General features: G+C 36.9%; 3 protein-coding genes across 5 annotated transcripts in view; all 3 read left to right on the top strand.

The window, feature by feature from the left end:
* The first annotated feature begins 304 nt into the window (after positions 1 to 304).
* On the top strand, positions 305 to 3,000 carry LOC107673671 (mediator of RNA polymerase II transcription subunit 14-like). Its single transcript, XM_016467375.1, has 6 exons — positions 305 to 616; positions 729 to 908; positions 1,188 to 1,295; positions 1,793 to 1,918; positions 2,148 to 2,337; positions 2,474 to 3,000. Exons 1-6 carry the CDS (start codon positions 401 to 403, stop codon positions 2,545 to 2,547), a joined length of 894 nt encoding a protein of 297 aa, XP_016322861.1. The 5' UTR covers positions 305 to 400; the 3' UTR covers positions 2,548 to 3,000.
* A 1,616-nt stretch (positions 3,001 to 4,616) lies between these two features.
* LOC107673701 (uncharacterized) lies at positions 4,617 to 6,819 on the top strand. Of its 2 annotated transcripts, XM_016467429.1 has the most exons (9): positions 4,617 to 4,864; positions 4,968 to 5,086; positions 5,162 to 5,216; positions 5,308 to 5,375; positions 5,461 to 5,563; positions 6,079 to 6,197; positions 6,306 to 6,451; positions 6,531 to 6,666; positions 6,751 to 6,818. In XM_016467429.1, the coding sequence occupies exons 1-8, from the start codon at positions 4,801 to 4,803 to the stop codon at positions 6,634 to 6,636; spliced, it is 780 nt and encodes a 259-aa protein (XP_016322915.1). In that variant the 5' UTR covers positions 4,617 to 4,800; the 3' UTR covers positions 6,637 to 6,666; positions 6,751 to 6,818. The 2 variants fall into 2 exon arrangements, with proteins under 2 accessions (XP_016322915.1, XP_016322914.1); XM_016467428.1 differs by having other exon boundaries at positions 6,531 to 6,819.
* Positions 6,820 to 7,748: 929 nt separating this feature from the next.
* LOC107673700 (cohesin subunit SA-2-like) overlaps positions 7,749 to 24,307 on the top strand; it is a 27,852-nt gene continuing 11,293 nt past the window's right edge. The window contains exons 1-28 of one of the 2 annotated variants that reach the window (XM_016467426.1): positions 7,749 to 7,824; positions 8,903 to 8,983; positions 9,149 to 9,233; positions 9,398 to 9,562; positions 9,684 to 9,780; positions 9,916 to 9,992; positions 10,075 to 10,146; positions 10,717 to 10,921; positions 11,020 to 11,171; positions 11,825 to 11,898; positions 11,990 to 12,113; positions 12,241 to 12,336; positions 13,387 to 13,466; positions 13,602 to 13,709; positions 13,842 to 13,959; positions 14,124 to 14,241; positions 14,551 to 14,654; positions 14,824 to 14,916; positions 15,000 to 15,086; positions 15,430 to 15,630; positions 15,816 to 15,892; positions 16,299 to 16,386; positions 16,470 to 16,550; positions 17,655 to 17,747; positions 18,511 to 18,688; positions 20,619 to 20,678; positions 20,820 to 20,959; positions 23,603 to 23,704. In XM_016467426.1, coding sequence (XP_016322912.1) covers positions 8,943 to 8,983; positions 9,149 to 9,233; positions 9,398 to 9,562; positions 9,684 to 9,780; positions 9,916 to 9,992; positions 10,075 to 10,146; positions 10,717 to 10,921; positions 11,020 to 11,171; positions 11,825 to 11,898; positions 11,990 to 12,113; positions 12,241 to 12,336; positions 13,387 to 13,466; positions 13,602 to 13,709; positions 13,842 to 13,959; positions 14,124 to 14,241; positions 14,551 to 14,654; positions 14,824 to 14,916; positions 15,000 to 15,086; positions 15,430 to 15,630; positions 15,816 to 15,892; positions 16,299 to 16,386; positions 16,470 to 16,550; positions 17,655 to 17,747; positions 18,511 to 18,688; positions 20,619 to 20,678; positions 20,820 to 20,959; positions 23,603 to 23,704 — 2,916 coding nt within the window. In that variant the 5' untranslated portion in view covers positions 7,749 to 7,824; positions 8,903 to 8,942. The remainder of the gene's footprint in view (positions 7,825 to 8,902; positions 8,984 to 9,148; positions 9,234 to 9,397; positions 9,563 to 9,683; positions 9,781 to 9,915; positions 9,993 to 10,074; positions 10,147 to 10,716; positions 10,922 to 11,019; positions 11,172 to 11,824; positions 11,899 to 11,989; positions 12,114 to 12,240; positions 12,337 to 13,386; positions 13,467 to 13,601; positions 13,710 to 13,841; positions 13,960 to 14,123; positions 14,242 to 14,550; positions 14,655 to 14,823; positions 14,917 to 14,999; positions 15,087 to 15,429; positions 15,631 to 15,815; positions 15,893 to 16,298; positions 16,387 to 16,469; positions 16,551 to 17,654; positions 17,748 to 18,510; positions 18,689 to 20,618; positions 20,679 to 20,819; positions 20,960 to 23,602; positions 23,705 to 24,307) is intronic. The other variant, XM_016467427.1, reaches the window with a different exon arrangement.

Below are 24,307 nucleotides of genomic sequence, written 5' to 3'. Positions count from 1 at the left end.
GTCAGCATCATTACTCCAGTCTTCAGTGTCACATGATCCTTCAGAAATCATTTCAATATGCTGATTTGCTGCATATTGAAGTTCTTCTCATTATCAATTTTTCAAACATGTTGTCCTGTTTAATATATTTGTGTAAACCATGATACATGTTTAGGATTCAAGATTAATGGAAAATTAGTACAAAAAAATGCATTTATTTGAAACGGAAATCTTTTGTAAGATTGTCTTTACTGTCACTTTTGATCAGTTTAATGTATCCTTGCTTAGTAAAACTACAAATTTCTAGAAAGAAAAAGTAGTGTAAATGAGAGAATTTAATATTATTTACATGTACATTAAGCAGTAATTAAATTTGTTCAGTCAGTCACTGTGCGTGTTTGTGTGTGTAGGTTCACAGGCAATGCCCCCACCCCGTAAACTGCCACAGCGGTCCTGGGCCGCTTCTATTCCCACCATCCTCACCCACAGCAAACTACATGTTCTGCTTCTGCCGTCATCCATTCCATGCCCAGTGCCAGGGCTGGCGGGCAGCTACCTGTGCTCACCTCTGGAGCGCTTCCTGGGCTCTGTCATCATGAGGCGGCACCTACAGAGAATCATACAGTTAGAACCCAATGTGAGTCAGAAACTGTTAACAAGTTTACAACCACATCATTTAACCAGTCAGATTGATATGATTCTGCTTACTCACTGTATTTGCATCACTCTCGATTACCTTCTCTTCACAGCTCACTATTGTGAACTCCAACGAGCCAGGTGTTATCATGTTTAAGACAGAAGTGCTTAAATGTAGAGTGGCTCTCAACCCCAAAACCTACCAGACTCTGCAGCTGAAAGTCACACCAGAAAACACTGGACCCTGGTCGCAGGAGGAGCTGCAGGTCCTGGAGAAGTTCTTTGAGACCAGGGTAGGAAACGAACTTTTGAAGAGAATTGTAATGTGTATTTTAAAATGGACCTGTTCGTCCTGATTTAACAACACTGGCCTAATGTCATGATTAGGGGCTACCTGTTTAAAACTAGTTAGAAAACGCTTATCTTTGCTATTCTGCTTAGTGCAATTAGCTGTGCAGTTTTTTTTTCTTTAAAGCAAATCAGTTCACTCAGTGGCCTTCTTGGCAATGCCATCAAGTCAGGTATTGTGCAGTTATGCAAGTGCAAGTCATTTTCTTTTACTTAAACCATAGGTTGCAGGACCACCCTTTAAATACAACACACTAAATGCCTTTACAAAGCTGTTGGGAGCTCCAACCAACATACTCAGAGACTGTGTTCGCATCATGAAACTGGAGTTGGTAAGCACATTCATGTTGATTTAATATTACTTTTTTTTTGCCCTTGTGCAAGCATACACTACGTTTCAAAAGTTTGGGGTCAATTAGATTTTTAATGAATACTTTTATTTAGTAAGGATATGTTAATATGGTCAAAAGGGACAGTAAAGATTTAAAATAAATGCTGTTCTTTTGACCTTTTTTAATAAAAAAAAAAAGTATCACTTAATCACTAAATCAGCATATTAAAATTATTTCTAAAGTTTTATGTAACTCTAAAAACTGGAAAAATTGCTCCTGAAAATGTAAAGCTTTAAGCAAAAACCTAGTGTTGCCATTAAAGGAATAAAATGCATAAATATACCAGAAAACAGGTATTCAAGTTGTAATAATATTTCACAATATTACATTGGTTAGCATATGAGACCTCTTTCCAAAACAAAACAAAAAAAATCTTCCTGAACTTTTGAGCTATATTTTACATTTGGAAACTCACTGGCCCATCATTTTTCCTCCAGTTCCCAGACCAAGCGGCCCAGCTGAATTGGAATGTGCAGTTCTGTCTGACCATCCCACCCAGCGCTCCTCCCATCGCCCCACCAGGAACCATTGCTGTGGTGCTTAAGACCAAGATGCTCTTCTTTGTAAGTGCTTCAGTCACTCCTTTCTGGTTTGCAATGTCCCCTTTTACCATACAACCAATTCCCAATGGATAAAATACGATCTCACCATACATAAATAACCATGTCCTGAATTCTGATTATTACACTAATATTCCAGCCATTATACACCCAGCAACTTGTATTTGATCTGTGGTTTAAATTTACTATGGATTCCTAACGTGTATTAACTTGACGTGATGCTCTTTTACAGCTCCAGCTGACCCAGAGACTACCGGTACCCCAGGAGCCCGTCAGCATCATAGTGCCTATTGTGTATGACATGGCTACTGGACTGACCCAGCAGGCTGATATCCCCCGCCAGCACAGCTCCTCGGGAGCCGCGGCCCTGATGGTCAGCTCCATCCTCAGAAGGTTCAATGAGCACCATCCACCACGACAAGGTTCACACATCTGTTTTGTTTAATGTGAATTTTTAAATTGATATGGAAATCAGTATATAATATTAGTCAGATATTTAACATTTTGTTTCAATACTTGCATTTCAATATTAATGCTAGCCTGTTTTTTTTTTTACAGGAGAGTGCACAATATTTGCAGCAGTTCATGAGCTCATGGCTAATCTCACGCTGAACCCTGTTGGACGGTCATGACTTGTTGTCTCTTAGGAAACTTCTCCAGACGATCAGTAAATAACTTGAGGGAAATTCAGGTTTTCTACTACAGCCGATGGGCTCTTCTGCTGGTGTATCATATTGTCATAAAAGAGAGCAGAAATATGATGGAACTTTTTTTTATTGTATTATGAAGCATGTAAATGAATAATTGTGACAAAAGCAGGACTTTCTTTTTTTTTTTTAAATAGCTTGGCAAAGTTCTGCTAACGGATTTATTTTTTTTCCGATGCACTTAAGGAAATGATTGTGATAGAAAAAATGTTTAACTACAGCTGTATTTTTTTATTTGAAACTTTGCAGAAAAATTCTTGTCTTTTTTGTAATACAAGATATCAATACTGTGTAAGTATTGATGTTTTCTTTATCAGCACACTATTTAAATGTTTTTTCTTTGATTGCATTACTTTGATTTCTTAGTATACCTTTCACTTTAAATATGCGTGACAAACCTTCTAAATAAGCAGTGTTTTATTGTTATTCATTGGAATCATGGAAAAGGTCTAAGATTTTTTTTGTCTGTGTTTATTACTATTTAATAAACATTGAAAATAGCTCCATCCTTTCATTAATAACTGCTTGTTTGTTTGATTAAGTTAAATATTAAATATATTTAGAGAACAAAATGAGAACAGTTATCCTTCTCTATGTCTGGCATTTAAAGGTTAATTATTGTATATTATAAGTACTTTTTTTTTTTTTAGAACAATAAGTAATCATATTTAAAATATATTTATAAATTGTTTTGTCTCTTAAGACAATGTTGGTCAAACACACAAAGGTCCATCCACTGAGTGGAGAATTTTACAAGCTAATAAGTAACTAATTCTTATTTATCGAATGTATCACAACTTGTATATAGATCAGTGATGCATCATCTTTTCAAGTCAGAAAATGTCAATTATGAGGCGCATGCAAACTTTGCCGTATTGTTATGTTTAACTACAGCTGTATTTTTTTATTTGAAACTTTGCAGAAAAATTCTTGTCTTTTTTGTAATACAAGATATCAATACTGTGTAAGTATTGATGTTTTCTTTATCAGCACACTATTTAAATGTTTTTTCTTTGATTGCATTACTTTGATTTCTTAGTATACCTTTCACTTTAAATATGCGTGACAAACCTTCTAAATAAGCAGTGTTTTATTGTCATTCATTGGAATCATGGAAAAGGTCTAAGATTTTTTTTTGTCTGTTTATTACTATTTAATAAACATTGAAAATAGCTCCATCCTTTCATTAATAACTGCTTGTTTGTTTGATTAAGTTAAATATTAAATATATTTAGAGAACAAAATGAGAACAGTTATCCTTCTCTATGTCTGGCATTTAAAGGTTAATTATTGTATATTATAAGTACTTTTTTTTTTTTTAGAACAATAAGTAATCATATTTAAAATATATTTATAAATTGTTTTGTCTCTTAAGACAATGTTGGTCAAACACACAAAGGTCCATCCACTGAGTGGAGAATTTTACAAGCTAATAAGTAACTAATTCTTATTTATCGAATGTATCACAACTTGTATATAGATCAGTGATGCATCATCTTTCAAGTGGCGCATGGAGCCCCAAAATGTCAATTATGAGGCGCATGCAAACTTTGCCGTATTGTTACGTTAAAAAGTATACGCGATTAAATCGATTCATTTCTAAATGTAAGATTATCGCCTGATAACCGCATTTCACTTCAGAAATCCTCATCTAAACGAATGTGATTGGCCCATCCTTAACAGCGCAGAGAAAAGTAACCAGAACCTCGTGAAAATTCTATGTATGTGCTGCTTCACTATTGGTTTGTTGAAATTTGTAAACCCAGCTGAATAATATAACTATGAAACGTTAAAGGCAAATGAATTGAAAATACACCATGTTAAAGTTCAAATAAAAAAGAAGCTATTTCGACTCAACGCCTGGGCCACAAGCTCCGCCCATTCAGACACTTGAGTCATAAAAATGTCCATTCTACCCACTTTATTCAATTTCTATGTCAGGTAGTTCAATGCAGATTCACAGAACATTGATACGTCTCGTGGTTTCTCGTCTAGCAGATTTGACCACGCCTTTTATTTACATCTCATGGCGCTGTGTGAATGAACACCTTGGAGAGGAGGACCACTGAAAATCCCCTTTGCAATGAGAGTGACAAACGCCATTAATGGATGAATAAACCAATAAATGCAGTATTAATCATATGAATCCGTGTCACCGCTCCGATTATTACGGTGGTAATGGCAGCTGTGAGTCTGACGGATCCGCTTTGCAAACCTTGCTCTTACAGCCCACGTTTTAAAGGTAATGCCGATCTCTTCAATAATAGTTGCATTTTTATGAAATGATCATCTGACTGAATATGAACACATTCATGTTTTATTTCTCGATTATTTAATATTTGCAGTTGAGGTGTGCTTGAGGAAGCCCTTGATGCCCATCCACCTGAGCAGTGAGCAGGTGGCACTGGAGATGCTGTGTCTCTGCAGCCAGTTGGACTTACTGATCAGAGCTCAGGTCCATCAGGTGAGACACTTGCACTGATGCTCGGATCTTTGAACACTGAAAATACTTGTGTGTTTGTCTCATTCAATGTTTCAGGGGCAGCTCAAACAGGACACAAGTCCTGAAGAGACTGAGTGTTTTCAAAAACAAGGTACGCTTAGGACTAAAATAATAATTTTTACTGGAAATCAAAATGGGTAATTGTTATCAAATGTATGTACAACCTCTGAATTTGTGTGTAGGGGCAGAGATAATATATCGGATGAACCAGTGCCTTGAACATCTCAATGAACCGGTGCTTCAGTTTGAGGTAGCTAATCTCACCAATTAACCATTCCTCTTAAACCAGTTAGAATTTTTGGATGATGTGTTTCCATTTATTTCCATTTCTTTAGGAGTGTTTGGATGTTGTAGGATTATCTACTCTGTTCCCTCGAGTGGAAGTTTATATGATACATGGCAGCCCTGTTGACATGTTGGAAAGACCACCTTCAGATGGTGAGACCACAGAATGAATGGGAGAATGATAATGGGATACAGTTACATTTATTGGCCAATGGTTGACTCGATGTGTGTAATAATGAATAATAATAATAAACTTTATTTGTATAGCACATTTCAAACAAGAAATGTAGCTCAAAGTGCTTTACAAGAAAAAGCATTACAAAAAGCACCAAGTACTTCATATGAAAACATTTAAAAATATCAAAATGTATATAAAATTAAAAATTCACTTTATGATAATAAAAAATAAATTAGTAAACATAAAATGCATAACAGAAATGAAAATAGAAAGCTTCAGAAAAGTAATTTGCTAGTTAAAAGTACAAAAAAATGCATGAAAAATATTTAGCGAGCTCGTCTCCTTAATACATTTATTCTACATGTATAATATATACATTATATTAAAACGAACAAACAGATGATTAAAAAAGTGCTAGAATCTCACTTATTTGCTCCTAAACAGCATAGCTGATTAATCAGTTTAATTGGGAAATATTTTATCATTCCAGCTTATTTTCCTCATATTGGGAGGCTGAATCAGCTGCTGGTTCTCAGTCAGCAGTTAGATGAAGATGTGAAGCATCTGGGCAGTCATAAGTACATCGCACATCAGCTATCAGCAATTTATGTGAGTTTGTTTGACTTGGTCTTCATTCAAATCATTTTATCTATGTGATCTGTCCATAAAAAAAGTTTGATTCTGTGTATCATTCAAAGTTGTTTGTTTCTGGTACAGCAAGTCCTAAACTCTCTCAAAGATATTTTGCCATTATCCATCATAAGAAAGGATATTGAGGCTAATTTCAAGCAGCTGAAGATGTCTCTTTCGACAGAGGAAGGGTCCAAGCTGGATCCTCAGTTGCCAGCACATCACGTGAGCTGGTGAGAATGGTTTTAGTTCCATTTGTTTTACAATCAGCCAAAAGTAATCCAGCATAATTAATGAAAGTACTCTTCACAGGGTGTCAGAATTAACACAAAACGTGATATCGACGGTACTGTCACTCTCAGAAGAGCTCACCGAAGACCTCAATCCAGTCATGGAATTTGTCTCTAACCTCTCGTAACAGCTAGATCTACAGTGCCTGAAGTGGATGGTGAGAAATTGTCACGGAATGAAGTGATTCCCTTGAAAAATGTTTTGTGTCTTTTTTTGATTTATTCATCTGTACACACCACAGATAAGACTGTGATAATGTGATCCAGATATATTTCAAGACCTTGAAAAATGAAAAGAAACATTCTGAGTACTACCACTTATAAATAATTTATTTAGTTGCCAGCACATCACGTGAGCTGGTGAGAATGGTTTTAGTTCCATTTGTTTTACAATCAGCCAAAAGTAATCCAGCATAATTAATGAAAGTACTCTTCACAGGGTGTCAGAATTAACACAAAACGTGATATCGACGGTACTGTCACTCTCAGAAGAGCTCACCGAAGACCTCAATCCAGTCATGGAATTTGTCTCTAACCTCTCGTAACAGCTAGATCTACAGTGCCTGAAGTGGATGGTGAGAAATTGTCACGGAATGAAGTGATTCCCTTGAAAAATGTTTTGTCTTTTTTTGATTTATTCATCTGTACACACCACAGATAAGACTGTGATAATGTGATCCATTCTGACATTCTGACAGTACTCAAACATTCTGAGTACTACCACTTATAAATAATTTATTTTAACCATTTTAGATATTGTTTTGCATTGTTGGCTCATGATTTTTGAGTTTAATAAATTATCATTTCTAAAAAAAAAAAAAACAAAACTTGTGCAATAATGTATTTTATAATGCATCTGTATACTTGAAGTGACACTGTTGCACGTTCTTTCCATTCTGTACATGATGGTGCTAGCATTGTTCATCAGCATCACACATGTGATTACATATCCAAAATAAACTCAAACACGGTAATCAGAAGCGAATACCTTCTACATTTGTGGATTTATTTTTAATACATTTTAGAATTTATTATAATCAATGATTATATACATTATAATCTTATAATGTTATCACTTTAAACTATTTTCTATACATGTAAAATATTGTATAAATTAACCTTATTATTCGTAGTAGCAGTATTGCTGGTAAACTGATTTGCTCAAATGATGTAATATACCTCTCATGGGCTTACGTCAGACGTACAGTGCGCTCTCGTTGACGTGCGCGCGCCACGCGGCTATGTGGAACTGGGAGTAGCCAAATATATACGTGCAGTTTACATTAATCCTCTAATCAAGATGACAGCTGTCACTGGTAAGATTTATTAAGCTACGTTCGCGTTTTTGCATAGTTATCTTTATATATATAGTCTATATCTTGTATACAAGTCTATAATAAAGCCGAGAGGTCAGCATACACTATATCCCGATTGTCCTTTCTGTGCTTATTAGTTTAAATAATAAACTCAGTAGCATGCAAGCCTTGTTCTTAACCTGACAGTTTTGTTAACGTTTCGAGCCGGTTCAGCCATTCATATGAATGAAACTGCAGGTTCTCATAAGAGGCTTTTGTTTCAATATGGCACAGTAACAGAGAAATGGAAGAATTCTGATTGACACTCGAACTAGCCAATCAGGTTTTTGGTTTTGATTTGTTGACGTGCATCTCAGCCAATGGCATCCAAGATTAGGTCACTTGTCACCTTATGTTCTTGTGTGTGTTACCCGAGTTTATTTTTTTTATGTCTGCATCCAAACTACGTTAAAAGACGTGATTTTTTTCAAGTTAAAGTAGAAGCTAAATGTTTTTGATTAAAATATTTTGACAAACATTTTGCGCGTTTGCATTTACTATAGTCATATTATACTATGATTTTCTGCATATTGTAAAAATCACGGAAAAACACTGCAACAGGAGCTCTTAAATGCATTGATCTAGTTTCTGTTAATACAATATATTTTAAAACAAACAGCTTTGCCAACATTACAACAGTACCTAAGGATGTATTGCTTTGAAATATTCTTACAGTAAATTGATAATAGGAGTAAAAAGTTTGACAGCCACTGGGTTAGGCTGCATAGTATGAACACAATATATCCTGCATAGTAAGTAACAAGATACCAAAACCAATATTTTAGATCTTGTTTGTTCCATGTGAAGTGAACTGGGTAAATAAAATGCGAAGGTGTGTGATCTCTTTCTAGATGCATAGTGTTGCATTTTATTGTAAATTGCATATAACAACTTATTTGTATTTATATTTGATATTTGGTGTCTTAACAAATATTAACAGTATTATTGTCAATGATATAGGAACATTGATGTACTTACATGATACTCAATTGAATTATCATTAACATTTCTAAATTGTTTTTCTTTTGTTGCAATTCAGATGAGCATCAGTTTCTAGTCCAGCTATGATCTGAGAGGAGATGATAGCGGAGCCAACTTTACTGTCCAGATCGGTGCAAAAGTGAGACATCTGAAAACTACCTCTGCATTTTCATCATAAAACAGACTCAATACAGTTTTAGATTTTATGCAGGCTTATTCTGAAATATCCTAATTTAATTACATTTTATTATTCAAGGTGTTCTGTGTGTACAGATAAAGAACTGCCTGTTCATCCTGTTTTCAGAGAGAACTCAGTAGTTGACGTCTCTTCCTGTGCATCGGTGCATCACGTTTCAAGTGAGAGAAATGAAAACAGACAGAAGACTGTGGTAGGAGCTGCTAAAACCACAATGCTTTTTAAAAAAAAAAGAAAAGGAAAAAAACTAACAATAGGGTTTTACATCTCATATACTTTTATTATAGTACAACTGACTTCTTTTGAGATTTACTGTAAGAACATTTCTAATTTAGAACTATATTTTGTCATGTGCAGAGAGGAAAGAGGAAAGCCCGGGAATGCTCTGAGAATGCCAAAAGAAAGCATTCAAAGAGCAGTAATGGCAGCCTGGGCAGAGCAGAGAACGAACAGCTCAAAAATGGAGACGTGGAAGCCATCACACTGTTTGAGGTGGTCAGCATGGGCAGGAATGCAATGCAGGTACGTCCAGCATGATCAGCCCTGCTACAGATAACTACTTGGAAGGTCACAAAGTTCTTTTTAGGTCATACTGATTTAAACAGTTCTTTGTTATATGCATGTTTGGTTTGTTTTGTGAAAGGCTGTGGTGGATGACTGGATTGACGCTTATACTGGCGACAGAGACTCAGCACTGCTCGATCTCATCAGCTTCTTTATCCAGTGTTCAGGATGCAAAGGCAAGTTTCGTAATGTCTGTAATCTCTTTCACAACAGTGATGACTAATATAAGTAGATCATTTTCAGTGGTTTGTTTTTGTGGCTTGTGTCGTATATTGTAGTTCAGGATGTGAATTCTGTTTGTGCTTTTGTAGGAATGGTTACAGCAGAGATGTTTCAGAGTAAAAAGGGTACCGATGTCATGAGTAAAATGGTGGAGGATTTGGACGAGGTTAGACATCCAGCGTGCTCATCATTGATTACTTTCCCATGTTTCTTGCTCTTACTAATGTGTGTTTTTTTTTAAATCACAGGACACAGGTTTACAATATAAGAAGTTCCTTGCATTTCCATGGATTTTAACTGTCACGTGGCCTCTTGACATGGTACGGTTCAGGGCACTTCACGTAATTTTGCAAATTATGATCATGCTGTCCTTGGTGCCTCATTTGACTTTTTTTTTTTTTGGTGAAATATTATTACAATTTAAGTTGAAACTGTTTTCTAATTGAATGTATTTTCAAACAATTTATTCCTGTGATGCAAAGCTGAATTTTCAGCAGCCATTACTTCAGTCTTCAGTGTCACATGATCCTTCAGAAATCATTGTAATATGCTGATTTGGTGCTCAAGAAGAAACATTTGTTATTAATTAATTATTGTTGTAAATCATTATGCTGCTTTTTTTTTTGTTGAAACCATGATTCATTTTTTTCTGTATTCTTTGAATGAATATAAAGTTCAAAAGAACAGCATTAATTTGAAATAGAAATCTGTTGTAACAATGCAAACGTCTTTACTGTCACTTTTGATCAATTTAATGTGTCCTTGCTAAATAAAAGTATTAATTTCTTTGAAAAAATTTTTACTGACCCCAAACATTTGAACAGTAGTGAATAACACAATTTAAAATCCCAACTATTTTTCAATCTTGATCCTCTTTCCATCCTCCTTAGGACAGTGGCGAGTATCCCCTCATCATGTCCGGCCTGTACTGGAAGAGGTTTCGTTCACACTTCTGTGAGTTCGTATCGGTGCTAGTGGCCCAGTGTCAGAACTGTGTAATCTTTGACGGCTACCTCTTGAACACACTCATTTCACTGCTGACAGAGCTCTCCGATTCCAGAGTGCGTGCTTTCAGGCACACCTGTACGCTAGCAGGTAAGTTGCCCCGATGATTAATTCCACTTGACCTGAACCACACACACACAGACATCCCGAAAGCTGATGTTTTGCCACTGTTGTGTGTGTCTCTGCAGCAGTGAAGCTGCTCAGTGCTTTGGTGAATGTGGCTCTCAACCTCAGTGTCAGTGTTGATAACAGTCAGCGGCTGTACGAGGTCGAGCTGGCCAAGATGGCCAGCAAACGGGCTTCTCAGAGGCTGGACAGGATCCAGAGAAAGATCAGTGAGGTTAGACGGTGACAGCATGTCTGGTTACAGAGTTAAACATTTCTATGCACAGATCTTTCTGGAGTGTAGTCAGGGTCTAAAACTAACTCGCCAAGTATGAGTAAAAATTGGCTTTGGCGAGGAAGTATAACTAAAATAATATAATACATGGTCTAAATCACATTGTAAATATGATACTCTGACACGCACTGATGTAAGTGACTTGTACAATTCAAACAGGCTACTATTACTTAGTAGTAAATGTCTACTAAAGGAAATATTTGAGTTAAATTTTTAACAGCCATTTCTCTAGTCTTCATAGTCACATGATCCTTCAGAAATCATTCTAATATGCTGACTTTTTTGTGTTCAAGAAACATTTCTTATTATTATGAGTGTTGAAAACAGTACCGCTTGATATTTTAAACCAGAAACCATAATGAATTTTTTTTTGATGAATAGAATAGATTCTTTGATGAATAGAAAGTTCAAAAGAACCTCATTTATTTGAAACAGAAATCTTTATAAATATCTTTAATGTCACTTCTGATAAATTTAATTCATCCTTGCAAAAAAAATATTACTGACCACAAAACTTTTGAATGGTGGCGTTGATGTACAGGAAACAGTAAAGTCAGAATAAACAAACTGAATGAATTACTTTCATTCCTCAGATACAGGACAGGAAATGTGAAATTGAGAACATGATGGATGCCGTTTTCAAAGGAGTCTTCCTGAAGAGATACAGGTTATCTTTATTTTAACCACACTAGCCTTCACTTCCTTGAAAATAAAATAAAATAAAAACTATACCATTATAACTGCATTGTGACTTCCAGAGACGTGATTCCTGAAATCAGGGCCATCTGCATGGAGGAACTGACAGTGTGGATGAAGCTGTATAGTTCAGTGTTTCTAAACGACAGCTATCTGAAGTATGTGGGGTGGATGATGCATGACAAGGTGGGTGAGCCAGTAGCCGGGTGTTTAAAGAACAATTTATTTTGAAATGTTTAGACGTTTACCCATGTCAGCTGTTGTTGAGTTGATATTTGACTGCCTGTTTTATTTTTTAAATAATCTTCTACAGCAACCTGATGTGCGTCTGAAATGTGTGCTGGGACTACAGGCACTTTATCAGGATCAAAGTAGTTCCAAAATGGACCTTTTCACGATACGGTTTAAGGTAATGATTGCTTCCACATTCTCACACTATAGTTGTATCCCAAATGACACACTATACACTATGTACTATGTACTGTGTAGTGTATGAATTTTAGAAGGTTATTTTAGCCTCTCCCCTTCCACTACATTAGGAAGTGTAGTTTTCCACACTTCCATTTTTTTCAGGCAATTAAGTGCATCATCTATGTATTTGAAGTGCACTTGTGTCTTGTAATTTTCATTGTGAACACACTATTTATACCTCAAAATGGCTGCATGAACTGGGATACTCGTCATGTTCCTAGTCAGGCACAACACGACAGGTTTCTGCAAAATTTGTCTGTGAACTCTACACAAAAATGCTGTAAACCATGCCACATTCACATCCAATCAGAACATATTTGATGTGTGATATACAGTTGTGTGCATCACAGCTGAATGGCTCAAAGATACTTAAAAATGGATGAAGCTACTTAACATGATGCTACAGAAACCAAGCACCTTACAAAAGTTCCACTTGTTGCCATCACAGGTGATTAGAATAAAATCTCAAATTTTCATGACTACTATGTCTATCACATACCCAGTTAGGACATAGTGAAGTTTTAAGCTCAAAATGTACCTGCTGAGAGTAACTGCTGTAGAAAAATAAACTTCTTTATGGAGAGTTGTTTACTGGCTATAAGTTTGTCCTCCAGCTCTTACGGTCTTGCTGTTGTGCCCAAACTTCTCAAATGGACACGGTCCGTAAACTTCTTTGGCAGTTTTTAAGTTAAGGTCCAGTAAAGCTGCAGTGGGACAGCAGGAGGGCATGATTGCTGATTGACAGGCTGGAAAGCCCCTCAGGTTTAGCCTTGGGCTCACTGGCCTGATAGCTTCCCACAGGACCCCACCCTCACCGTACCCTCACTAACGGCAGCAAGCACATTAGCACAACCGTGATTTAAAGAGCTGTTTAAGTGTGCCGTGGGTCTTTAACTCAAGTCCTATTGTAGGTTTTCGAGATAAGATTGCTCTCATAGCGGGTACTTAAAGTGTTTACATGAGCGATTGAATGCTGTTTCTGTTATAGGAGAGGATGATCTCCATGACTCTGGATAAAGACCATGAAGTGGCCATACAGGCCATGAGATTGCTCATGGTCATCTCTCAGTAAGTATCTCCCCTTGCTCCTCATTCGGACTATTTCTCATAGAGTTTGATCATCCATACTTTGACTTCTCCTCTGTGAAGCGTATGCTGGGCTGTTCCTCATGTAATTGTTGAAATTGTTCCCTTTTGTGTCAGATCCTGTGAGGATTTTCTGAGTGCTGATGACCACAAGAATGTCTTCCAATTTGTGTACTGCTCCCACAGACCTCTAGCTACCACTGCGGGTGAATTCCTCTATAACAGGTCTGTGTTCATTGTCATTCTACAAAACCTACCCCTTTTGTGTAACACATGTACATATATGTACATGATAGCTGTAAGTAATTTGCTTACTTTAATTGATTTGCTGTAATGGTGTCATTTCTCTGCTCTTAGGCTGCTCAGTAACCATGAATTATCAAAGTCCAGAGATGGAGCCTCTGATCAGGAGAGGCACAGAGAGTTAGTCTTAGCTAGAGTCCGAGCACTGATCCACTTCCAGACCGAGAATGAGGTACGTTAACTCAAAGTGTGCCATGCTTAAAAATAAGATTATAAGTACATGTGCTCTGAGATCTGGTGGTTGTGCAGGCAAACCTGCATTTAAATTTTAAATAGAATTGTAAAAAATAAAATAAAATAAAATAAAATAATTTTTTTCTCTCCCCTCTGTCATAGCTGCATCAGCATGTGCCGTACCTTGTGGATAGTCTGTGGGACAGTGCAGGGGCTCTGCTGAAGGACTGGACCGGTCTTACCTCACTGCTCTTACCTCACACGTCCTGTCAGGAACAAGGCTAGTACTAGTACTTTAGTACACACTACAGTATACACTCCAGTATGCTTCTTTATTGTAATGCTGCATTATCAGTAGCTTTTATTACAGCGAAGCAGAGATTTCCATCCTTTAACAAATATTTACAAGTGTATATAATAAGTTAAATATTCAAATACCTCTGTAGTTTTGACTAATGTTTTAATGATTACTAAAAATAGAAATAAAAAGGACTGATTTCTATCCAGCATTATCTCCTCTATTTGAAACTCCACTGTGAGAGAGCAAACTGACATCTTATTTGTGCTGTGCGACGTGCTTTAACTACAGCTCTGAGCATAGCTGAGGAGGCCTTTGTGATTGAGCTCATATTGGCATCAGTAAGGCAGGCTGCAGAGGGCCCTCCTTTGTCCGGGAGAGGAGCAGGTAAAAAGGTAAGACTTCCTGTTGCATTTTTCATTAGATGGTGCTCTGATCTAACAGGGCTGTCAGATATATTTCACTTTTTTGTGTTTATACTCCAGCTGTTCACTTTCTTACAGACACATCCAACACATTGTGGAACTGTTACTTGTTGCTAGTTACATATCTATGTTTATTTAGGTGGTAAATTCTAAAGAGAAAAAGTTACAAATTGATGACTGCACAAAACTCACTGAACAGTTCATTAAAGTGCTGCCTGAGCTGTTATCCAAGGTAAAAGAAAAAACACTGCACTGTTCATTTTTACCATAACTGCTTCTTCATAAATTAACTTGATGTCTAATCTCATCCTCTAGTACTCAGAGGATGCTGAAAAAATCACCTCCCTTCTAAAAATACCTCAGTATTTCCAAACGGACACCTGTGATCATGAAAACTCACTGGTGAGTGTTTGTGTTTCATCTGATGCGCTAATGACTTCACTGTGTTATTTATGTATATGTGTATGATTTGGTGCTCAAGAAAAATTACAAATTTTTCAGGATTCTTTGATGAATAGAAATTTCAATAGAACATGTATTTGAAATAGAAATATTTTGTAATATTATGTCTTTACTGTCGCTTTTGATCAATTTAATGTATCCTTGCTAAATAAAAGTATTAATTACTTTAAAAAAACAAAATGACCTCAAACTTCTGAACGGTAGTCTATGTATTATTTGGTAGAGTTTTCTAGAGCAATTCGTGTCTGGTTTTTACATAGCCTATATTTGTGTTTTGGTGTAGTGTGCGCAGGCATTGCTGGCTGAGCTGGAGGCTGCGGTGGACAGACACACACATGCTGGACTGCTGGAGGCGGCTGCTCGTTCTTACCAGAGCCTCTGTGCTCAGGATTTGCCCTGGCACTCTCTGGCCCGGCCCAGCTTTGACCGGTTCATCCAGCACTGGACAGACACACTGGGAACACGGTTAGGAGAATCACTGAGTGTGAGTACAGTAATGGACCACTAAAAACTCTAGATGTTCTTTTACAAGCTTGTACCAGATACATACATGCATTTTAAATGGATCTTGACATCAATAAAGAATAAGTTGATTCATGACAGATTTATGACTGTATCTTTTACACAGCAGAATGGACTCTAATTAAAGGTTCTTCCTTTCATGTACAGGACGGTTGTTTCACTGCAAACGAGGACAGCACTTTGGAAATTCTGTCCACACTGAAGAAACTTAATGCGTTCAATATGTAAGCAGTTTCTAGTTTATTCTATCCACATACACTCTGCAGTATTTGCGATAAGCACATTTCTTTGACCAATTTAATTATCAATCTGTGTTTTACATCCCTGCTGAAAAAGCTATGTTTTAAGAATGTTTTCCTAACATTCTCATTACATTGTAAATAAAAAAGCTACTTCTGAAAGTTCTGCAAACATTCAAAAAGTAATTATTTTTATACTTTAAGAACATTTTACTTTGGTTATATGAACATTCTGGAAATGTTACCAAGATACTGAGATGCTCAGATGCTTTTAATTGCATTATTAACAACTACTTGTTCAGTTCGGAAAATCTTAATGTGTCTTAATTTTGTCTGATGCCATTCTAATGTGATATTCTTATTTTATTTTTGCTTTATCAAATCTGTCTAGTGCTCAGGATCTGTCTAAATGGAGCCTTTATGAGCTGGGGACCAGACTCCTGGATGTGGAAATAAAACATGGTGGTCTTCCAATGGAGGTAACATTATTAGCCTTGTACCAAACCCTCTACTCCTTTATTCCTTCAACAGGATTTGTCTCTCTAATCTGTATTTCTTGTAGGTGACAATTGAGGCTCTGCGCTGCATGTGTAGCTGCATCCTTTGGAAGCTCAACACCTTTGGAGAAGGTTTGACCTCCAGGGTGAGCCATCTACCTTTCTCTTCCACTCCGATTGAATTGCGACTGCTGTCATAAACGGCTGAGATCATGCTTAGAATGGTAATATCTACAAGCACAGACGTAAGGCCAGAGTTTTCCCTTGGGTGATTAATTAAACAAGCGTTTTTAGGCATGCAAGACTCTCTGTCTACAGAGTTGCCGTATGATCCATCACAAAGAGCTGTGTCCTTTAAACCTGCCACATTGCATTTCAAATATCAACACAGAGACTCTAGGGTTATGTCCAGCGGATTTTAATAAGTGATAGAAAGCGATTGATCGTGAGTCTTTAGGAAAAGTCAGTGCTGGTGATGGATTGTAGGGGGCGTAATGGTTGCGCTCTTGTGTGGACGTTTCACCGCTAATAGCTGGGCTTCTTATTAGGCCTGTGTTTCCATGCAGTGCACGGGGTAATCATATCTCCCCACCTCTAACCTTTATGCGGTGAAATATTGGTGGCCATTAAGACTGCTGTAGGTAAGATTCACTCAGTGCTGGCTCAGAAATGGCCGCTTTCTCCTCTGGCCTCGTCATCAATAACTGACAGTGCAGGCGGCAATTTTTGGCCCAGGCAGCAGCTCGGCTCAATCTGCAATTCTAATGTGAATGGCGACCCGAGGTGAGGGGGGATAAAAGACGTGTTCAGCATAAAATTGGGATGTATGTCCGATTCAAAAGAGTAATTTAGCTGAATTGACATTGCGACTACGTGGGATGGAGGAACCGATCCGGCACGTCCACGCCGGAGCTCCACGTGCACGTAATTATGAAAGAATATTTTACACAAGAGACCGGTGGCACTGCTCACAATGACGCTTTCATCAGTCTGCATCAGTTAGAGCCCTGCTGCAGTCATCTTTCTGTTGCTGTTATTTTGCTGTTATACTCTTTCTATTCCTCATATGACTTTTCCCCAAAGTGTCAAAACTTTGTGTACTTTCTCAGTCAGTATGGTCATATGCATACGTAATAATTAAATAAATTGAGCAAAATGCTCAGTACAACTACAAATGTAGTATAAATCCAAAGCTGCATAGGAAAAGAATTGTCATCGTTATGGATGTGTGTTTTTGTGTGTGGTTTTAGGAGTCCGCCCTCCAGCAGAGAAGCCAGCTACGTGCCTTCTGTGAGAAATGTTACCGCTGTCTCTCGCACGCTGAGCAGCTTGTACGAGAGCAAGTGAGCATCACGTTTCTCTCTCTGTTCACAGCATACCACTTGATTCAGCCCTTTCTTCAAAGTGGATTATTCCAAGCACATCAGAGCGTATTGTCTGTGCGTTAAGCTGTAGCATGTGTGCCAGTGGGCCGATGCGCTGGCATTGTTTGAATCCTGTTTGGTTTGACTTTAATTTCTCGCGGAGTGCCCTTGGCACCTGCGTTGTGTTTTAATGAATCCTCACTCCATGCCAAGGCACACTGACAGCAGAAAAACACACTAATTGAAACTAAAACAAATGGAAGTTCCGGACAATCTTTGTTTATTTCAAGACCGCTTTGAATTGTCCATGTTCTCAGTGAATTGATTTGATATATTTTGAGGGCTGCAATTTTAATAAAGTTAATTACATCAATGAATTATGTCAATGAATCAATCAAATTAATTGTAGCAGATGATTAAAGCACTAAGTTTAAAAAAAAAAAACTGAGAGCTTCAGCTGTTGCATTGCATCTTTTTCTTTTTTTAGCATCTTCAGCCATGAGTTTTCGATTAATTGTTTATTTCAGTTTTATTTATATAATTAATTACACTTCACATATTTTATATTTGTAATGTAATGGAAACACAAAATAATTGAGTACATTGATACACTCTTTTGGAGAAAGATATAATTAGATTGATTAGGTTAGTAGATTTTAGATAAGAATTTACTGTGTTATATTGTCTACTTTATATCATCTGTTGATCAGGCACTGTCTGTTTTATGTTGTTTTTCACAAAGGCCTTCATATGTCTGAGTGATGTTCTCATAGCTCATAATTACCAGCTTCAGATGTGGGATTCGTCTGCAGGCACTCCATTGCTGTACACCCCTGATCCCAAACTCCAGAAAGCTCTTTTTTCCTTCGTCGTGGAGCATGTCTTCACCAGCCCTGAGCAGGACACCCACAGTAGTAAAGGTTTTTTTCTCTTTTCATTTCAGAAAATCTTAAGGGTTCATGTTTGGCCTGTGCTCTGCTGTGGGCTGCCATGTGGGCGGCCTCAACAGATCCAGTGTTAGCTAAGTGTTTAGAGAGTTGTTGCCCTTTAGATCAATTTGTTTTTGTATGTTCTTGAGATTTAACTGAGGTGTCTTTGAAAAAGTGCATAAAACAAAAGAACTTTCATGATGCTGAAATTCAATGACGCACTTAACATTGGATGTGCACATAGGATGCTTTTAAGGGAGGGCCCAAAATGAGGATAAAAAGTAGCTGTGGTGAATTGATGAAATGGTGAAATTGATGAAGTGCTTCCCAGTTGGCTGATAACTTGATGAGCAGTTTGCAGTTCAAATCAAACTATCTACTAAAGAAAACATCTAATGCAATTTTTTCGTGGAAAATGTACTATTACGAGATTATCTGGAATACCTAAGGGTATCATAAAATTCTGCCACTAAAATTCACAGGGCCTGGGACAAACTTTTTATGTGTGGGTGTGGGCTCCCCCTCCCCTGGGCCCAATTAAACCACAGAGACGAAAGCATGAGGAACAAAATCACAACGGCTCTTGATGCTTTTGTGACAGACGCAGTTTCCCTGAGAGACAGAGGTTGTCTCATTCTATATGTGATGCTGTGAGTGACACAGTGACATGTGCTGTTTGTCAGAAATATGCAAGGAAAAACAGCTACATAATTCCTATCTTATAGAGGTAAATAGTTTTTTTTAAATAATAATAAAAAAAAAAAAATCTAAATCCATCTATATATGAGTGTGTATGTATACTGTGTGTATATATACATATAATGTTAATAACATGAGAAATGATTTTTGAGGACCAAATCAGCATATTAAAATGATTTCTCAAGGATCATGCAACACTGAAGACTGGAGTAATGGCTGATGAAAATTCAGCTTTTCCATGAAAAGTCCATGACCGGAATGCATGACATTTTTAAATATATTCAAAAATATAATAGTTATTTCACAAATAATAATATAATATTTAATTTAATTATGCAGTATTTTTAAACTGCATTTTTGATCACATACATGCAGACAAATACATGAGCATAAACATAACACTTTTTTACAAAAAAGTCTTTCCAACCACACACACACACACACATATATGCAATACATTTAGCACCTTTGTATTATATATACAATACTAAGGTGTCATTGATAGATAAGAATAGTCTCAATTTCACCAGCAGATGGCAGTCTGCCTCTACACCTGCCTATGTTAGGCACAAAATAATCACATAAAGAAACACAATCAGCCTCATTCTCATTCTATTAGTGAAAAGCACTGTAGCAGAACACAGTATTTGTTTGTGGTTAGTTAATCTAATTGCACCCCCACCTTCTCACTGACCTATCAAACATGCCATTGAATCAAGGAGTGAAAGTCTAACAGATAATGCATTATGATAATAATCCCTTATGATGTTATTAGGTGAGATCGTACAGAAGTTGCACTTGTAAATGAACAGGTAATTAGATCAACACAGAGCCCTGTGGAATTATATTTAGAAGCCCACACAAAAGCCAAGAAGCTTTGGTAGGCATATATCTAAAATGACTACATATGCTGAAAAATCAATATTAGCTTTACTAAACTAGTTTTTTTGTGTTGTTTTTGGCTTTGTGTTGCTTTAAGACAAACACAAGCAGCCTATGAGATAACATCAGATTTTGCAGTATTTGATTCGAAATCAAGTGTGACTGAAGCAAATCGTATCAATTCTATAAATATTTCAGAGTCGTCGATTCGTGCTGACACAAATTCCTTACCTCTTGAAAAATGCAATATAAGCTTTTGCTGGTAACATGTAATAAAAAGCAATTTAGTTATTGGATTTTCTTCACGTCACTAATGCTGTTATGAAACCTCTCTATTAAGTGATGGCTTCAGGACCAGGCAGGACGACGACAGACACATTCTGTTTCCAGAGCAGAAAATGTTGTTAACTTTAGCTCACCTCAGGAAAGCATTTAATTTATAAGATTCGAGTATCATAATTATACGGCTCTCTTATTGAATCTCAGCCCCTCTGTTTCAACCTGTCTCTCTCTCTCTCTCTCTGTGTGTCTGTCTGCGCAGTCAGTGAGAGTGAGTGTGGAGACGGACAGCTGGAAGACTTGCACCGGCGGAGAAATCTTCTGGCGGCGTACTGCAAGCTGATAGTGCACAGTGTGCTCGAGATGAGCATGGCTGCTGAGGTTTTCAAGCAGTATGTGAAGGTATGACACTTCACTCAGGTTTCCTGTCTCTCTCATTTTATACTTAATCCGTAGTTTGTTTCTCAATATAAGTTCTACAGATAGTTTGGTGGAATAGCACCACAACATGCATTCAAACAGGAAATTGCAGTGTTCACAGCAAATATTACTTTTTTTCAAACTTCTAATATTCTAGTTCAAAAATACATTTATACGTATCTGAAATAGTATTACATTTATAAGTAGTGTTAAAAAAATTTATTAAATTAAAAAAATCTATTTAGCATACTGTTTAATATTAGTAATAGTTTTAGATGGAGGTGGTCTGTTCATTTGGCTCCTCTTTTCATAACTGGAGCTCTTAGGCTTTGAATTTACGATAGGTGGGATTTACGGTGCGTGTGTTTGTGTATTTGTGTGTTTGTTTGACATGTTTGGAATGCACGCTTAGCTCGGCCAGCACAACATTCTCAGATGAGGCCTTCGAAGGGAAAACTACACACACACACATGCTCACTCTGAATGCCATCATTTTGAACGACAGCTTTCAAAGTTGAGGCAAATGATGTAAAGTTGGCAAGCGCCGCAGACCCCTCATTTGAACAGCTTCCTCCCGGTAACAAGTGGTCACTTCTCTGTACCACAGTGGCACATTTCTTGACCGCTTAGAGCGAGTATGTATTAAAGCAAATAGATGGTAATAAATGAAGGTTGTTGTTTGGCAATAGGTGGGTCAGTGGCTGAGGGTGGTTAATGCAGACCCTCACCTCTACAGTGTTTGGGTTTAATAAACAGCATACTGCATTAACTGGCAGAAGTCTCAAAGCCACTCAGTGTGAGAGTGGATTTGTGTGAACCAGCTGAGTTTTCAGCAACAGAGATATGTCGGAAATCATACTTTCTGAGAGAAACCCCCACCATCAGAGCCGGCACATAACCCGTGCTACTTATGACTGCTTTTGTGGTCCAGGGTCACATATATATTGAAACACTTCACTTAAAGAAATATTCTGTGTAAAGAATATGCAGCTCAAGCTTTATCATTAAGTATAATATTTAACTATCATTAAAGCACCGTTTACATGTACAAACTCCATACTTCACAAAAAAATAAAATAGTAATTGACAGTATAAAAACATATTTAAAACATACATTTACTGATACTTTAGTATGATTTGATTTTAATATGTTTAAATATTTCATCAATAATGCAAGGTAAATATGTTCCAGAAGCCAAAACACAGAAACTGTGTAAACATTGTCTTGTCATACACTACTGATCAACAGTGTTGGGGAGTAACTAGTTACATGTAACGGAATTACGTAATTTAATTACAAAATAAAAGTAATTGTAATCAGTTAGTTACTGAGAAAAAATGTGTAATTAAATTAGTTACTTATGAAAATGTTAAGGATTACAAAGGGGGTTACATCTGCTTTTTTTCACACACACTCCCACATACAGATTTAATTGATTTTTTTCATAAATTGCAGTGACTGCTCTAAAATATGAAACTCCAATGTTTCAGGAGTTTAGAACATGCTTATTCGACAACTCGATAAAAAAAAAGGATCGAATGGATTTTTATTATTGTAGGGTGGTTGTGTCCACACACTGCTAAGATACATTTATATGCAAACCATGTACAAGTGAATTTTGCATCCAATGTCTACTTTAAAATTGAAATACAATCTTAATTCAAGTGACGAAGAATTTCGAAAGTCTGACAGTAATCAGTGTTGAGTACTACTGTAAGGTTTACCCTGCCTAGTTTACATGTTTAAAAATGATAAACAGTTGAAAACATTCAAAATTTAGAAAAGAACACATTAATTAGAAGTGACAGTATAGACGTTTATAATGTTACAAAAATATATTTGAAATAAATACTGTTCTGTAGAACTTTCATCAAAGAATCATGAAAAATATGTGAAATTTCAGCTTTACAAAATTCTGCTTTTGTATCACAGGAAAAAAATGACAGTAAAATATATAAAAATAGAAAAGAGTTATTTTAAATTGTAATAATATTGTACAATATTAGTGTTTGATAAAAATAAATGCAGCATTGGTGAGTGAGTATAAGAGACTTCTTTTACAAACATTTAATAATCATACCCTCCAAAGTTATGAATGGTAAGTGTATATATTAAACTAAAACCCTAAAATCAGAGGAGATGATCCTCAGCAGGATCATTTGGACAACTAAATAGCTCAACTCTTTATAAAGCTTTATATTAGCGAAGTTCTTTTAAAGAAGAATTCTTTAAGAAGTAATTTCTTTAACAAAAATACAAGCGTGATGCTGCATTGCTGTCACTTATCTGTGATAATTGACATCACAAAATGGTTTTGACCTTGATTATTCCTCTAATAATGAAGTCATGAAGTGAAGTATGACACATTGTATGATATATGTATGGTATTTTGGTATGTTTGAGCATAATTATCACCATATTAGAAGTTCAAAAAACAACAACAAAAAAAAAAATCTTAAACCTCTCATGACTAATAGACTACACTTCCAGAGTCTTATCCTGAGGGCCAGACAGACTTATGGGTAACGTGCTTTCAGTATGCCACAGGCTTTCATTCCTAGGCGTGAAGCCATATGGCAGACATGGAGCCTGTATCGCTCACTGCTATCACATCTCCCCTGCAGTACTACAATGACTTCGGCGACATCATCAAAGAGACCCTGAACAGGACACGGCAGATGGACAAGATGGAAAGCGCACGCACGCTGGTGCAGTGCCTTCAGCAGGTATGGAGGCTGCAGTCCTTCACCGGTGCTCTCTCTCATGTGACGTGCCGCTGCGTGGCACATCTGCTCAGCCGGTTGTCCCAGGCCCCTGTGCTCTCTGCTCTCTGATAGGCCCCTGCAGCTGTCGACACCTCAGAGACACAATGAATCCACTCTCCTGCCATCACATCATGCTCAGTGGGGGAACGTTCTAGCAGCTCTTTCACTACTTGGATAGCTTAATGGTAGATCCTGTGCTTAGGAACGACATGGAAGCATTGCTCACACACATATAAACAGCTCTTCAGACTTTGCTTTGTTCTAAAAAAAAATTATATATATATATATATATATATATATATATATTAGAACAAAGCAAAGTCTAAAGAGCTGTTTATGTATGAATGAGCAATGCTTCCATTAATATATTTAAAGGGGTCATATGATGCGATTTCAACTTTTCCTTTCTCTTTGAAGTATTACAAGCTCTTGGTGCATAAAGATCTGTAAAGTTGCAAAGACTAAAGTCTCAAATCCAAAGAGATACTCTTTATAAAAGTTAAGAGTCAGCCACACCTACCTAAAACAGCTCGTTCTAACACGCCCCCACATATCTACCTCACT

The sequence above is a fragment of the Sinocyclocheilus anshuiensis genome, unplaced genomic scaffold (assembly GCF_001515605.1).
Source record: "Sinocyclocheilus anshuiensis isolate Anshui unplaced genomic scaffold, SAMN03320099.WGS_v1.1 scaffold628, whole genome shotgun sequence".
In the NCBI taxonomy this organism is placed as follows: Eukaryota; Metazoa; Chordata; class Actinopteri; order Cypriniformes; family Cyprinidae; genus Sinocyclocheilus; species Sinocyclocheilus anshuiensis.
This window is presented reverse-complemented; position numbering and strand designations above follow the sequence as displayed.

What these genes read in the sequence shown, in the direction of transcription:
- LOC107673671 (XM_016467375.1), top strand. Translation starts at nt 401, where the DNA reads ATGCCCCCACCCCGTAAACTGCCACAGCGGTCCTGGGCCGCTTCTATT. An exon ending in AGACCAAGATGCTCTTCTTT is followed by an intron (nt 1,919 to 2,147) that starts GTAAGTGCTTCA and finishes GCTCTTTTACAG; the next exon opens with CTCCAGCTGACCCAGAGACT. An exon ending in GCACCATCCACCACGACAAG is followed by an intron (nt 2,338 to 2,473) that starts GTTCACACATCT and finishes TTTTTTTTACAG; the next exon opens with GAGAGTGCACAATATTTGCA.
- LOC107673701 (XM_016467428.1), top strand. Translation starts at nt 4,801, where the DNA reads ATGGCAGCTGTGAGTCTGACGGATCCGCTTTGCAAACCTTGCTCTTAC. An exon ending in TCAGAGCTCAGGTCCATCAG is followed by an intron (nt 5,087 to 5,161) that starts GTGAGACACTTG and finishes TCAATGTTTCAG; the next exon opens with GGGCAGCTCAAACAGGACAC. An exon ending in CCAGCACATCACGTGAGCTG is followed by an intron (nt 6,452 to 6,530) that starts GTGAGAATGGTT and finishes TACTCTTCACAG; the next exon opens with GGTGTCAGAATTAACACAAA.